General features: G+C 37.2%; 1 protein-coding gene across 2 annotated transcripts in view; it reads right to left on the reverse strand.

The window, feature by feature from the left end:
- The window catches only part of LOC129260030 (carboxypeptidase B-like), a 22800-nt gene extending 8637 nt beyond the window's left edge, over positions 1 to 14163 (reverse strand). The window contains exons 1-5 of one of the 2 annotated variants that reach the window (XM_054898130.2): positions 13710 to 14163; positions 9133 to 9208; positions 8777 to 8890; positions 2969 to 3070; positions 977 to 1078 (exon numbers count right to left, since the gene is read on the reverse strand). In XM_054898130.2, the coding sequence (XP_054754105.2) occupies positions 977 to 1078; positions 2969 to 3070; positions 8777 to 8890; positions 9133 to 9208; positions 13710 to 13816 (501 nt within the window). In that variant the 5' untranslated portion in view covers positions 13817 to 14163. The remainder of the gene's footprint in view (positions 1 to 976; positions 1079 to 2968; positions 3071 to 8776; positions 8891 to 9132; positions 9209 to 13709) is intronic. The other variant, XM_064099186.1, reaches the window with a different exon arrangement.
- Positions 14164 to 15553: the final 1390 nt, after the last annotated feature.

The raw sequence follows: 15553 nt of genomic DNA on the forward strand, positions 1-15553 counted from the left end.
GTGGGGGGGGGGGGGGGGGTGAGTGGTGTAATAAAAAAAGTCCCCACCATTATATTAACCAAAATATGCAAAACGTGGCAAGCAAAACGGGGTCTAGACATTTTTTTTTCTTTCTCTTTGGCCCAAGTTTTAGAACTATAACGCTGTCACATAGAAATAAAGAGACTTTCCTCTCCTCGAATTTATGCTGAACTTCCATGCATATCTTTCTATCTTGAAACGCACGACTAAGAAACCTGCCCAAAAGATTAGATCTGATGTTGAGTTGAATAATTAGAGAAAAGGCTTGGATATAAAAAAAATGAAATTTGAGATTTTTAAAGTTTTTCACTTATTTTCATAAAACAGTTCTATTTATAAACATATCATATGCTGTATGCAACTGGGAAGCCGGTGATAGCATACACTCCCTATCAGCATAAGTCAACGAAAAGCTTCTTTACTACCAATGTTACTTATAATAAGACTTTACTGTGTGACATCATAGGCTTCTTCTACATTCTGACTAGCATGTGCATAATTGTTTTGTGATAAAAAATCAAAGGTTATAACTTTCTTATACTGGACTTGATGGAACAAGTCCATGTTATCTAGTTAGATTTATTCTCTATTTACAAGTGTTCAAATCAAACTGTCATTGGGAGATCTTCAAACTTGATTCAACTTCTGATACCCGTGTGTTTGATCCATAGAGGTGGAAACAATAAGCTTACTCAACCTCTATCCTGTCTATGGTTTGATCCAATTTATATATACAGGGACTCTAAAAAATTAAAATGCGCAAGTCCGTTGAGTGTTTTCTAAATATAGATTATACTCCGGGATTATACGCATGTATTGCATGCACCAGCGTTCTTGTGTCCTAAGGGACATTGTAAACAATTTTTTTTTACGAAGAACAATGACATTGATGGATTTACATGGTTGAGACCGATCGGATTAATTACAACTCTTAGTGAGACGCGTCCTTATATACCTTGAGTGCCCTTATAGTCCTTCCTTCATAAGATGTACCGATCGTAATTATGGTGACAACACCCTTGTGTTTTCTCTCGATAGAATCAATCCATCTGTTGATCTGAAATTAAGACAAATAGTCAAACAAATTTGCAGAAACACATTTAAAGCTTATATAGTTTTCCCGAAATTTATGGTGATTTACAACTACCTCCCCTTCCCTCTGCCTATAACGTATATTATGAGAACATAACTCCCCCAAAGTACCAAGCATTGTTTACATTATTATATTACAGGACCCAAAATCTGAAATACTTTTGACAGAAAAATAGAAGAGGTAACTAATTTGAACTGATTTAAATTACTCATTAAAAATCTTCTTAATTCTTATTGATTTAATAAAATATCTTGTGAACTTAATTATTTTCCACGGTAGTGCTACAATTTCAAAATACTTTACTCTGTAATGCTGCCAAGAATCACGAATATTACCCCGAGTTTGAATAAATGGTAGAGTGGTTTTGATTTTTTCTTCACATAGATACAAAGCATTCGGCGCATTTTTGGTGTTTTTAAAAGCACATTTGCTCTAATAAAAATACTGATAGTTTAAAAACAAGCACATGAACCCCTATTTTTGAATGTTTGTTCCTCTTAGGTATACCTTCCTCTACAACTCTACAAATTTTGGTGAAAATGACATGGATTTTGAATAAAGTGCAGCATTTATTGTACTTTTGTAGTTTGTTACTGAAATTTCACATTTTTTAGATTGGGATTTTGTTATCTTTTACGCCATTTTTAAGAACTGACAGTGCTGTTAAACTTAAAATTGCAAACAAATAGCACTATAAATATATTCTCCATTCTAACGATACAATTATTAACTCTCTTGCAAAATTTGATGACTTTTTCATGTATTTTGACTGAGTAATACAGGTTTAAACTCATTGTAGTAATCTTGGGCGGTCTAAAAATGCCAAATTCTTTTGAATGCGCAATTCTTAAGAACATCAATTTGGGTGAACTTCGAAGTTCTATAGCAAAAAATCAAGCACATGGACCTATGTTAATTTTTGCATATTTCGAATATTAAGGTTCTAAAGTATCTATGTGCAAAGTTTGGTGAAAATGACATGGATTTCACTTTAACTGTGGAACGTCCTTAAGTATATTAATCTTGTATGAAATGTTGGCAGGGGGCAAGCTTTGCTTTTTCAGTAGACCCCTCCACTTTATTCATTTTATAGAAACAAATTAAAATCTGCTTATTTCATGCAGTTGTATTTTTTTCAACTGTATTGGTATATTTTGAAATGTACTTTCATGATTTGTGGAATATGAATGAATGCGTATATCATGTTTATCAAAGAGATATAATGTGGACGATGTAGAATAAAAATGTATTTTATTGGAAGAACATTTCCATTTTACTGATTAATTTTGGTTGGGTGCTCAATCAAAATAAATAGAACGTTTGATATTTTTATTTTATAATGATGATGACAACAACAACAATAACAACAACAACAACAACAACAACAACAATAATAATAATAATAATGATGATGATAATAATGATGATAATAATGATAATAATGATAATAATGATAATAATAATGATAATGATGATAATAATAACGATACTGATAATGTCACGTCTATCATGAGTGTCGATCCATGGGGGTTGGGGGATCTCCCAATATTTCAGGCGGGGGATTGCATGTGTTATTATCCTCAATACTTTTAGGTCGAACATCATAATATTCTAATATGATGAATCATTATGACAAGTATCATCATCATCATCATCATCACATAACAATACTACTACTACTACTACTGCTTCTGCTACTACTACTACTACTACTACTACTACTACTACTACTACTACTACTACAATTACTACTACTACTACTACTACTACTAATAATAATAATGATAATAATAGTGATAATAATAATACTGTTATCAATATCTTCAAAAAGACAATTATTCAGTGTGTGCATACCTGACTAAGGTTGTTGTATTCATCATATGTAAATCCCAAACCAGTCTGAACCCTGTTCATATACTGCTTTGTAATGACCCGTTGAATATCCGTCTGTAAGACCTATTAAATCAAAAGAAATAATTTCATTAGGTAAAAGATGTAGCCCTCCTTTGGCAGGCAGTCGGTGTTCAGATTCATAACTCGAGATGTTGAATCAGTAGAAAAGGGTAAAGAATGATGGCGATATTATAAGATATGCCTCGTTTGTCGATTACCCAAATGATTGGCATTTAATTTATCAGACTCTACCTCACCTATAGATATGGCTTTCCTGACGGAAATAATAGTCAATAGAGTAGAGTAGACATAGTGTAGAGGTGTTTTGGTTATACATGGTGTTTCTTTTAAAAAAAGGAACAGCAGTTCAAAGGTCAAGTACCGTGGGTCACGGCATTGGGGGGCACCAGAAAATGTTTTGAGTCACTAAGTGAGCGCGCGAAGCGCGCTCAGTTGCCAGGTATACTGACCTAATAGAGACATTTTAAGGACAGTGCCATTAAACGGATATGTCTTTCACTGGTCAAATAATGCGAGCGCGCAGCGTGAGCTTAAAATTTTTGATATTCAGACCTAAAAAGGGACTTTATAATCAATCTTTTGTAATCATCATACGTACCTGTCTCGCTAAATAATGCGAGCGCGAAGCACGAGCTGAAATTTTTGTAAATACTGACCCCCAAACAGGAAGATTTTAAGGACTATATTTTAGGAATCCATTATGAGTATACACATATCACCATAGTCATTTAATGCGAGTGCCAATAAGCGCTTGCTGATTTTGTTAGAATTACATCTAAACATGCACATAAAGCACTTGTAATCATGATTAACATACCCATCTCACTAATCGAATCTTGCGAGCGCGAAGCGCGAGCTGAAAATTTAGGAAATTCATACATGAAGAAGGCTTGTTTGTAGGAATTCACGGAGACCATACGTAGTTGACTAACCAAATGAAGCGAGCGCGAAGCGCGAGCTTAACATTTTTAATATTCAGATTAGAAAAAGGGACATTTTAAGGACTGATTCTAGGAATTCATGGAGAGCAGACATATTTCACCAATCCACTACTGCAAACGTAAGCACGGACAGGAAATGTTTATATTAAGACCTTAAAATGGGGCAATCACTTTAAGTAGTCATGAAAAAGAAGCATACTATTGTACATAATACCATAATAACTCGAAGTGTGAGGAAATATATTTGGCAGTTTGGTGTATATTGACTTGAAAACGGGAGGCTTTAGTATAACAGGATTATATATCTCAGTGAACAGACAATGCGAGCACTAGGAACAATGAAGACATAGGCCCTGAACAAATTATGTTTCATTAAGTTATGAAAACAAATGTTTCTTATGTAATATAACATAACATAATTATGATATAATATAACATTATAATGAACAATAATGTCTTCTTTCCCACTACGTTTCTCTTCCTTTCTCCCTATTTTTCTCCTTTTCCCCGTTTTTTTTTTTTTTTTTTTTTTTTTTGGTCAGCCGATTGGGGGGGGCACGTGCCCCCCCCCCCCATGCCCCCGTAGTTACGCCACTGATCCTGAATATACAATTTTATTCTTGTGAATTCGATTCTACATAAGTGAGTAACTCATCAACTATAATTTGACACCTTCCTTGTGTCACAATTGTCACGTGTAATAGATTTATGGTCCTTCGAAGGCGAAGGGTACAAAATCTACCTTTTCCAAGTTTCGGGTTTTATATGATGTACATGAAACCAACTTTGTTGTAAGGTTTTGATTTCATCAGAATTTTCCCCTTCAAATTTCAGTGAAATGCTGTCCCCTCTTAACTTTTTGCGAGTGACTGGCATTTCCGCATTAATTGCCTAGCTTCTGTTGGGCAAGTATTCATGCCTACCTTTGCACCAATATAATGTTTTCACAGTATACCTCCCCTATCAAAGCTGCATGTCTTGCATTGCTCTTCTAGCCATTGCTGGATTGTGACGAGGAACATCTATCTCATGCCAAAGAAGCATGTGACACTGCAAGTCACCAAGGATGTGCTCGACCAAATTGCAGCTAGACACGAGCTATGTAACATTCACTCGCAAAAAAATAGCAAAAGGGACAACATATTAATGAAATTTGCAGGGAAAAACTCTGAAAAAACCACGACCTTACAACAAAGTAGATTTCTTGCATATTCGTTAAAACCAAAAACTTTGAAAAAGTAGGTTCTGTACCCTTCGCCTTCGAAGGACCATAACTCTATTACACGTGAGAATTGTGACGCAAGCAAGGTGTCTAATTAAAGTTGATGAGTCACTCAGTTATGCAGAATAGAAATCACATGAATGAATCATGTATTCTTGGTATAGCTGACCTTTGAACTTCGGTTACCTTTTTTAGAAACACCCTGTATATTTGACCTGACGAGGTTATCAGAAGTACGGAAAGAGAGAGAAAAAAAAAGACAAAAAACTCGTAGGAAAAACAAGTTCGCCAAAATGTGGTCAGCCACATTAGCCCAAGATGGCCGAAACAATTATTACCGATCATGACCCCCCCCCCCCTGGTGTGCTGCTTGCTGAGGACCCGTTGAAATCGGGAATAAGATTTTTCCGTTCCTTTGTATTATTGTTAATTAATTTTCAAAATTATTATTCATATAGATTTTTTTCACAGTATAATTGGTGTTTCACTACACTGTGGTCACTGTGTGGCTGATGGAGATACACATTTTATTCATATTATTATGTTCATATATTAGTGATCGTTCTACTGCTTAGGTACGTCGCGCGATTTTTTACTCTGTGGTTAATATACTATTCACAGTGTTGGCACACTGTGTAACCATAGGCGGCGGAAGCGGGGGGAGGGGGGGGGGGGGACGTGTCCCCCCTAAATTTGAGGTGGGGGACGATCCCCCCCTAAATTTTTTGTTGACTTTTTTTTTCTTTTTTTTTTTGCTTGTCAAAAAATTTTGGTATTCCCTCCCTGAAATTTTGGTTGCTAACCTTTTTTTTTATTTTTTATTTTTTTGCTTGTCAATTTTGTTTCCTGCGTCCCCCCTAAAACTTTTGGCTTCCGCCGCCAAAGTACAAAAAGGTGTTCCAGTTTATCACAGTGGGATAACTATGTGAACACTGAGTGAAACACAAGAGTGGTTAGTAGCTCCATGGTGGTACGTACCTGCATGTTCTCTCTCTGCAGTTACCCCCCCCCCCCTCCCCACACTCTTCGCGCGAATAATGGGGGGTAAAGTACAGACGCTTAAAAGTGCAAAAGATGATGAGATAAGAAGACGAGCCATACGAGAAGACGAGTTGTTGGAACTCGGCAAGTCGAATCATTTGGGCCAAGAAGACAAGATTACGAGTTGTCTTCTTGTTCCAATCAAGTCGAGTTTCCAAGTTCAAACAAATTGATACTCATCCGGTCTTCCTCTCCCAAACAAGTGGACTTGCCGGGTTCCTACAAATCGTCTCCCCGTCCTATAACCCGTTTTTTCGTCGTATCTCGTCATCTGGTTTGCACTTATAAGCTTCCGTAGTGTGTGAAGGAAAAAAAAAGAAACAATCTCGAAGGAACAGCATCCCGAAAATCTGAACTCTTTTGACAAGCGAGGCCCTATACCAAAAGATCAGTCCTAACCTAAAGATTAGGTGTGCCATGCGACAAAATTTGTCCTCGCCAGGTGAGGTCGCACGCGACAGAGATTTGTCCTCGCCAAGGGAGGTCGCACGCGACCAACTTTCTGCCCTGCAGGCAATGTTTTACCATTACGTAAGACCATTACACCCACTAGCGTACCTACGGGGGGGGGCAGGGGGGCACTCTGCCCCCCCTGACGAGCAACAACCCATACAAAAGACATATACCTGCCCCCCTGACAAGCTTAAAAGACATTTTTTGCCCCCCCCTGACGAGCTTGAAGACCTATACTGCCCCCCTGATGAGCTTGAAGACCTTTTCTTTTTTTTTTTTTTTTTTTTTTTTTTGCTTGTCAATTTATTTTCTGGTACGAAAACCTATATTTTTTTAATTGAAGACCTTTTTTTTTTTTTTTTTTTTTTTTTTTGCTTGTCAATTTTTTTGGCGGCCGATTCCCCCCCCCCTGTGGAAAATCCTAGGTACGCCACTGATTACACCCTTCTTGACTGACAAGCGAGGTCATTGCATTAACATATAGTCTGCAAGCACAGACTCATATCTGACATTTTAACCTATTATACCATGTGTAGGGTGGAGACTAGACGCCAAACTCTCTGTCTGTGTAAAGCCAGCCACAGTTACTGCGTGTATAGCAGGCCTACATAGTGATTTTAGTCTCACCACTTCAAGACTCCGCATTTATATGCACTATGCGAATTGTGAAAAGCAGTGGTCTGTGCCTGCAGACTAGCATAAACACGCTCACGCAGTAAATTGGACTGAGAACCCCCTCCCCACGATTTATTTAAAGGACACGTCTACCCCAACAAAAAGGTGATTTGAATAAAAAGAGAAAAATCCAACAAGCCTAACACTGAAAATTTCATCAACATCGGATGTAAAATAAGAAAGTTATGACATTTTAAAGTTTCGCTCAATTTCACTAAACAGTAATATGCACATCCTGGCTATTTCCTTTGTATTTTATTATATGAAATATGAAACGTTCTAATTTTCTCCCCATTGTCAAGTGATACAACGATTAATTCCTACCTGAACATATGGAATTGGTATTGTAAAATACTATATATGGTTCAATCAAATTGGTCCTTATTGTCAAATCTGTTTAAAAAAAATGAAATATTGTATAATTCAAACAATAAAAAAAGAAATAGTGAGTGATGGACATCATCGACTGACTCACCTAGTTGTGCATATCACTGTTTTGTGAAAAATAAGCGAAACTTTGAATGTCATAACTTTCTTATTTTACATCCGATTTTGATGAAATTTTCAGTGTTATGCTTGTTTGATTTTTCTTTATTTATTCAAGTCAGCATTTTCCTGGGGTGGACTGGACCTTTAAAGGTCAAGTCCACCCCACAAAAAAAAGTTGATTTGAATAAATGAGGATTCACATGCATGGTATTGTGTAATACCTCAACCAGATACTGTGGTACAATTGTATTGAATGCTGACGAGAAGTCAATGAACAATACTCTGACATAGGTCTTAGCCTCTTCCAAGTGCTTACAAACTGTGTGTGTTAAGAATGCAAGAGCATCTTCCACACTTCTGTTTCTTCTATATGCGAACTGGAGAGGGTCCTGATAGTCTACAGTCTCTTTCATCAAGACTTCTTTCACTATTTTTTCAAAGCACTTCATGATTATGGGAGTCAGTGCAACCGGTCTGAAGTCATTGAGCACACATGGTTTTGACTTTTTAGGGATTGGAATGATTATAGCTTTTTTCCAGAGGTCTGGAACATGTGAAGTGTCAAGAGACCATTGAAACAAAAGACAAAATAATTAGTGCAAGTAAAAAAGAGTCCGTGGTCGCCGCTGAGCAGCAAATAACGTCAGCTTCATCATCTTCATGTTGCTTTGCCCCCTCCACTCCTGTTGAAATCACATTTCACCTCCCTGTGTGAAACCACTATGGTTAATATAACGGTACTAGGGGGGTGGATAGTTCAAAGAAAGATGTGATTCAAATTATTTTTTCTTGCGCGGGGGGTGGGGGTATTTGAATGACGACTGGGCACCGCATCCCAGGTAAACGATGATGAAAATAGATCCCCACCAAAATCATCGCCCATACTCTACAATCACTGGTTTCATCTCATAGAATAATACTTCTTACCTCGAATGATGAGAAGGATCGGTTGAAGAATGATGCAAGATTATCAGCCGAGGAAGGAGGTACCATTACATCAACTGGTCGACCAACAGATGAAGGTTCTATCCAGTATGATAGCTGAAAACATGGAAAAGACGGGTTGTGGAATAAAAAGGGGGTTTATTTAGAAATGGACCTTAAGGGGGTTGCAATGTCACTTTATTTTTTTAATGTCATTTACCGAAAAGAACATACTTTGACTATTTTCTACTTTTTACATTGACTGTCTTCGATTACCATGATCACTGAAGTTCAAGTTCCTCTGCCCAGAAATGGCAATTCTTCTTTAATCACTCAATGCATGCTTAATGATAACTTACATTGTTTCTATCAGAGATGAGTGTCAACGCCTCTAATTCTACATCCGACCGAGGTGTCACTCGCCAAACCTGGTATCTGTAGCGAAGAAGAGAAGCTTATATGATTGTAGGAAGCTAAATTTTGATAGGCCTATGGGTTGGGGTAAAATATCAATAAATAGTTGCAGGAGAGGTCCATTGAAAGTATACAGGGAAAACACCAGATCAGATTCGTAATAGGTCCATGATCAGATTAAGTGATCTGAGAATTTTATTAGGTGAGGAAGTATAGGGGAAGAGAGGAGAAAGAGAGAGAGAGAGAGAGGGTGTGTGAGAGAGAGAGAGAGAGAGAGAGAGAGAGGGATAGAGATAGAAAGATATAGAGGGATGTAGATAGATATAGAGATAGGTAGGTAGGTAGATAGATAGATAGAGAGAGGGGGATTGGAGGCAGGGGCGACCACCCCTATTTGAAGTAGTGAATATAAAAATAAATAGAAGATAAAAGGAAGAGAGGGAAATAAAACTATATTAACAGGTTCGGCTCGTGTAGCTCTATTATATCCTTATTAACCAATTTAGAGGGACACTACCCCTCTTATAAACAACAACAAAATTTTTTGAAATTCAGACCTCAAAAGGAACATTATCTCGTTTAACTACAATGGGTCATATATTTACTCATTTTTTCTAGGGGAAGAAGCTCAGATTCGAACCCCAAACCCTTTATGATCTTGGCTGAACCAGTGGCGTACCGTGGGTCACGGCATGGGGGGGGGGGGGCACCAGCAAAACTTCGAGTCACTTAGTGAACGCGCGAAGCGCGCTCCGTTGCCAGGTATACTGACCTGATAGAGATATTTTAAGGACAGTGCCATTAAACGGATAATATCTCACTGATTAAATAATGCGAGCGCGAAGCGCATGCTGAACATTTTTGAAATTTAGACCTAAAAAGGGACATTATAAGCACATTTTTGTGATCATGATACGTACCTGTCTCGCAAAACAAACAAGGCGAGCGCGAAACGCGAGTTGATTTTTTTTATATATTGACCCCAAACAGGGAAATTTAAAGGACTATATAGAAACCATTAAAAGTATACATATCTTACCACAGTCATCTAATGCGAGTGCCAAGCGCTGCCTGGTTTTGTTAGAATTACATCTAAAAACATGAAGCACTTGTAGTCATTGTAATCATTATTAACATACGCATCTCAATCAAAATATTGCGAGCGCGAAGCGCGAGCTGAAAATTTAGGAAATTCAGACATGAAGATGTGAATTTTAAGGACTGTTTGTAGGAATTCATGAAGATCATACGTATTTCACTAACCAAATGATTCGAGCGCGAAGCCCGAGCTGAAATTTTTGAATATATTGACCCCAAACAGGGATATTTTAAGGACTATTTTTTTAAGGAATCCATTAAGAATATACATATCTCACCATAGTTATCTAATGCGAGTGCCAAGTGCTTGCTGATTTTGCTAGAAACACATTTAAGCACATGAATCACTTTTTGTAGGCATTGTAATCATGATTAACATACGCATCTCACTAATTAAATATTGCGAGCGCGAAGCGCGAGCTGAAAGTTTAAGAAATTCAGACATGAAGAGGGGCATTCTAAGGCTTGTTGGTGGGAATCGACTTAAGTATTTCCCTAACCAAATGATGCGAGCGCGAAGTGCGAGCTGAGAATATTTGATATTCAAATCAGAAAAATTTACATTTTAAGGACTGATTTTAGGAATTCATGAAGAGCAGATATATCTCACCAATTCACTAATGCGAACGTAAGCAAAAAATCAGCCATTTTGAAGCACGTTTGCCAATTTGAGGATCCCCATTGAAAGTACAACAAGACTTTTTAAACATCCATAATTTGCCTATTTCTTAATCGATTTTGATGAAACTGTTTTTTTTTATTGTTCCTCTCATTTTATCTTTCCAATGAGATTGCTTCTCTTCTTGGGCTTTGGTTTCCTTTAAAATGGGGCAATCACTTTAAGTAGTCATAAAAAGAAGCATATGCCACTACATAAAAAAAATAATAACTCGAAGTGCGAGGAAATATATTTGGTGTATATTGACATGAAAACGAGAGATTTTAGTACAACAGGATTATATATCTCGTTAAACAGACAAATCGAGCACCAGGAACAATGAATACATACGCCCTGAGCAAATTTTGTTTCATAAAATTATGAAAAATTGTTTCATATGTAATATAGCATAACATAATTGAAATATAATATAACATTAAAATGAAGAATAATTTATTCTTTCCCGCTAAGTTTCTCTTCCTTTCTCCCTCTTTTTCTCCTTTCCCCCGTTTTTTTGCCAGCCGATGGGGGGGGGGGGGGGGGGGGCACGTGCCCCCCATGCCCCCTGTAGTTACGCCACTGGGCTGAACCACTATAAAATAAATCGGACTTCAGAGCACTGATTTTGATTTATTCATTTCCGTTCAACAAAAGGAGATAAAATCGAAGTAACAATACATATTCAAAATAAAATACAGACAGTTCAATAACATTTGATAACAAATATTGAAGATAAATGGACTGAACGGACAACGGAGTGACTGTAAATTATTATGGCAGCCATAACTTGGGAGATGGGAGGGAGCTCCCAAAAAAAAAATCCGAATCACCACATGGATTATGCAATGAGTCGGGTGCGTTGCTACGTCAGCACGTGAATTTCCTTTTGTTAGGCATAATTGAAGCCCCAGGACTGTAAAGAATACCATTAAAAGCAGAATGCAAACCAAATTGCAACTTCAGTGATTCACCATGTTCACCATATGTTAATTTCCCAAATCCTACTGATCAATTCATGTAAACTGGACTGAGTATTTAAATGGCCCGACTCAAAGTTGTCCATCGATTTATCATGTATATAATGTTATAGATTATTGGAGGCTTAAATACGTCTAGTACGTCGAGTGGCGGTTATCATGGTCCAGCAGAAACAAATTCCTTCCCGACCACGGTGAGTTTATCTTGATTAATAAAGATGCGAATAATACAGACAAGTTGTTGTTTTACCTATCAATGTTCTTTGAGCTATATGTAATACAACTGAAGCCTGCAGATATCCGGTACTAAATTGTACTTTGGGTTCATTATGACTCTGGAACTCTGAATGAATGTATGATTGTATTATTTTTCATGTATATATCCAAAAATATGATTAAGTACATCAAATGTTTCTTTTTATCATGTTAATTATGGAACACCAATTATCAGAAACATTGCTGGATTCACAATGATAGATTCATTAGTTCATTCAATCATTGCGGTTCACTAAAACAAATCCATACGGCAGCCGAGAGACTATAGGATACAGATTAATATCACATAGGCTACGAGAATTAGTAATTACAAATCAATATGTAAAATAAAGATGATTTAGGGGCAATAAACTGTAATCATTTAAACTTATACCTATAACACTTGAGGAATTACATCAATATCGAATTAACATATCATTCCAATTCAGTTAGAGTGCAGTAAAGTATATTAGCATGATTAGTTTTAACTTTGGGAGGGGGTGGGGACGGATTCAAGTATGCATGACAAAATAATAATTTATGCACCGACATAGCAACGGACCTGTCTCATGGTAAATACAATTGAAAGTACTTTGTTTTCGAAACCCCACCCACCCCCTTCATATTCAGGGGGTCGGGGAAGCGGGGGCTGAGGGGGGGGGATTCAGAGAGAAAAAAAATGAGGGAGAATACTATACAGAGGAGAAGCATACAGAGCGAAAAGGCAGGATGGATAAAATCAAACAAAGGAAATTATATTCGCCCATTCTTTTGGAGATTGAAAAATCGTTCCGCGGCCCTTGATCTTTGCGCTTCCTGCCCTCGATCGTTTATATAAATCAAGTGATTTAAAAACATACAATAATTTGTTTAACCGATCAGGGGTGGGTCTAGCTTTCGCCAGGAGGGCCGGAAAATATTTTTGTCCACGTTTTCCCGATCGGCTCGAAAATAGCTGTTTATTTGAGAGGGGATCGGGGAAGTCCTAACTTCAGTCTGAAGTTTTAAGTACATCTTAATTTTTTCTAAGGAATCTCACAAGACCTAAATGAACAATTTAAGCGCGAAGCGCGCGCTCAAATTTTTGAATATATCACGTAGTTATTTAGACCTGAAAATTGAATATTCTGAGCATTCTTTTTTAATCAAGCGCGAGCAGAAACTTTTTTTAGCATACTGACCTGAAAAAGGACTAAAAAGGAATGTTTGTAGTGACTCGTGAAGAGGATACATATCTCACCAATCAATAAGACGAGCAGATCATATTGTCTCAATTGTGGAGATCTGATTTTAATGAATGTTATTGAATAGAATCGAATTGATATAGTAGGTCTACTTTGCTATCTTATAAAAATTGTTCAAATTATTTACATTATTACATTATTATGTGCAAATTCGGATGGTGATAAAAATATAATATATGAAAGTATTATCATGATTATCGATGAATACTAATCCTCAGCGATCTGTTACTTTGAACAAATAATATATACAATGAGTTGACATGTAGGATCCACGGTTCTATTCAACTCACCCATCATATCGAACCAGTGGATCGTCTGACCCCGCTCCTGTCCCGTACAGGACCAAGCAAATTACGATGGTCACAGCCACTCTCATCCCATTCCCTGCCAGTATCATTCTTGTTTGCAGGAAACTCTGTTCCGTCCAGAATGACCAAACGTAAACACCTGAACAAAGGTCCAGAACACACTGAATAGCCAGAGAGTTTTTACAGCAAAGGTGCAAATATCAGAGTCCTAGTCACTGAGTGCACTCAACTGTAGATTATGGATTCTATTATTCTGGGTGTCTAGAAAAAAGGGTAACCCATCTGTTATCCTTAATGAGAAAGATATTAAATCAGAGACAAGTTATCAAAATAATAGTCTTTCAATGACATAAAAGCTTTGAGATATGGATGATATAGGCCTATACCTAATTGCTGAGGTTTGTTGGATCACCACGGATCGATCCCGCTAAGGATCACTAACACACCAACAAAGTTTACTTTCTAGAACTATTTTTTACAGTTGGTTCACTTCTACTGCAGATCAAAAAGGTTAAAATATGTGTGATCCAGAAGGGGGGGATGGCCCCTCCCCGCATAGCCTTCGACACACCCGTGCCCAGAAAAGGTGTCGAAAAGGGTCTCGTTCCATGCAACTAGGCGTCGTCAATGTCTTTTGGAAAAGGGAATTGCCTTTTCAGCACTACTTGCCACTTACTGTTTTTCTTCTAGTCATCTCACATTTTGTTGCTAGTTTTGAAATGCAGGTTATGTTATTTTAAGGGATGCAGTTAAACGTTTAAGTTTTCATGAGGGAATTTGTAAGACTTATCCATTGTTTTACTTGGCCTCTTTGGATTGTGCGTGCATCGATGACTATAAGTAGATGAATATGGAAATCCCTTTAAGTTAATACCTTACCAATGTGTCCTTCTAGTCACATGTAATCATGATAATGCCTCATAACCATAGACAATGCATTTGTCATAAGAATCATATATTATTAGTTTTTTTAATACACCCTGTAGTACGATAAAACGACTGTAAAGCTGGATTGCTATGATTGCTTCCTCTGGTTAAGCCCAGGTTAAGACGTTACCTTTAACATAGGCCTACAAATGAGTTAACGTTTTAAGCCGATATTTCTAATAATAGCAAAAAATAGGCGCAGTATTTATCATCACCATTCATTTGTTAGTGTAGCAAAGCGAAAAACATTGCATTTGAATCTCCAAAATAATGGGCCAATTTAAGTCTCTCTCCCTCTCTCCACAGCCTCGTCGCTAGGGGCATCGATCCATGTTTCGGGTGGAAAGGGGGGGGGGGCAAAAATAAAAAAATGTCAAAAAATTTCTGCAAATTAAAATACAGAATATGCGCGCAAAATGCGCCGAAAAAATGAAAATTTTGTAGGTTTGATATTTTTATTCCGAGTTTGATGGTTTCATGGTGCTTTGTAATGCTGAAAAACATATATACAAGTATTTGCATTTCTTTTTATGAATTTTTTTAAGTTGTCAAAATTATTGGGAGAGGGGGACAAAATATGTTTGAACCCCAATAATTTCATGGGGGTGATCCCCCCGATCGACTCCTCTGCTCGTCACCGTCATGATTAACTCCAGGGACCAATTTCATAAAACTTGTTATAATAACAGTTAAAAGCTACGGAAATCCTCCATTCTGACTGGCTGATAGTAAACTGGTTACTAAAATAATGCATTTGCTATTCTAACAAGTCTTTATGAAATGGGATCATGTTCTTTTCTTTTACACCAGCCCTTATAGGCCAACCGTATTCTCTGCATCTCAAATCCCTACTCTTTAACTCTCCTTTTACCCCATACTTGAAAGTTGGTTAATTTGCA

Source organism: Lytechinus pictus, chromosome 1 (assembly GCF_037042905.1).
Source record: "Lytechinus pictus isolate F3 Inbred chromosome 1, Lp3.0, whole genome shotgun sequence".
NCBI lineage: Eukaryota > Metazoa > Echinodermata > Echinoidea > Temnopleuroida > Toxopneustidae > Lytechinus > Lytechinus pictus.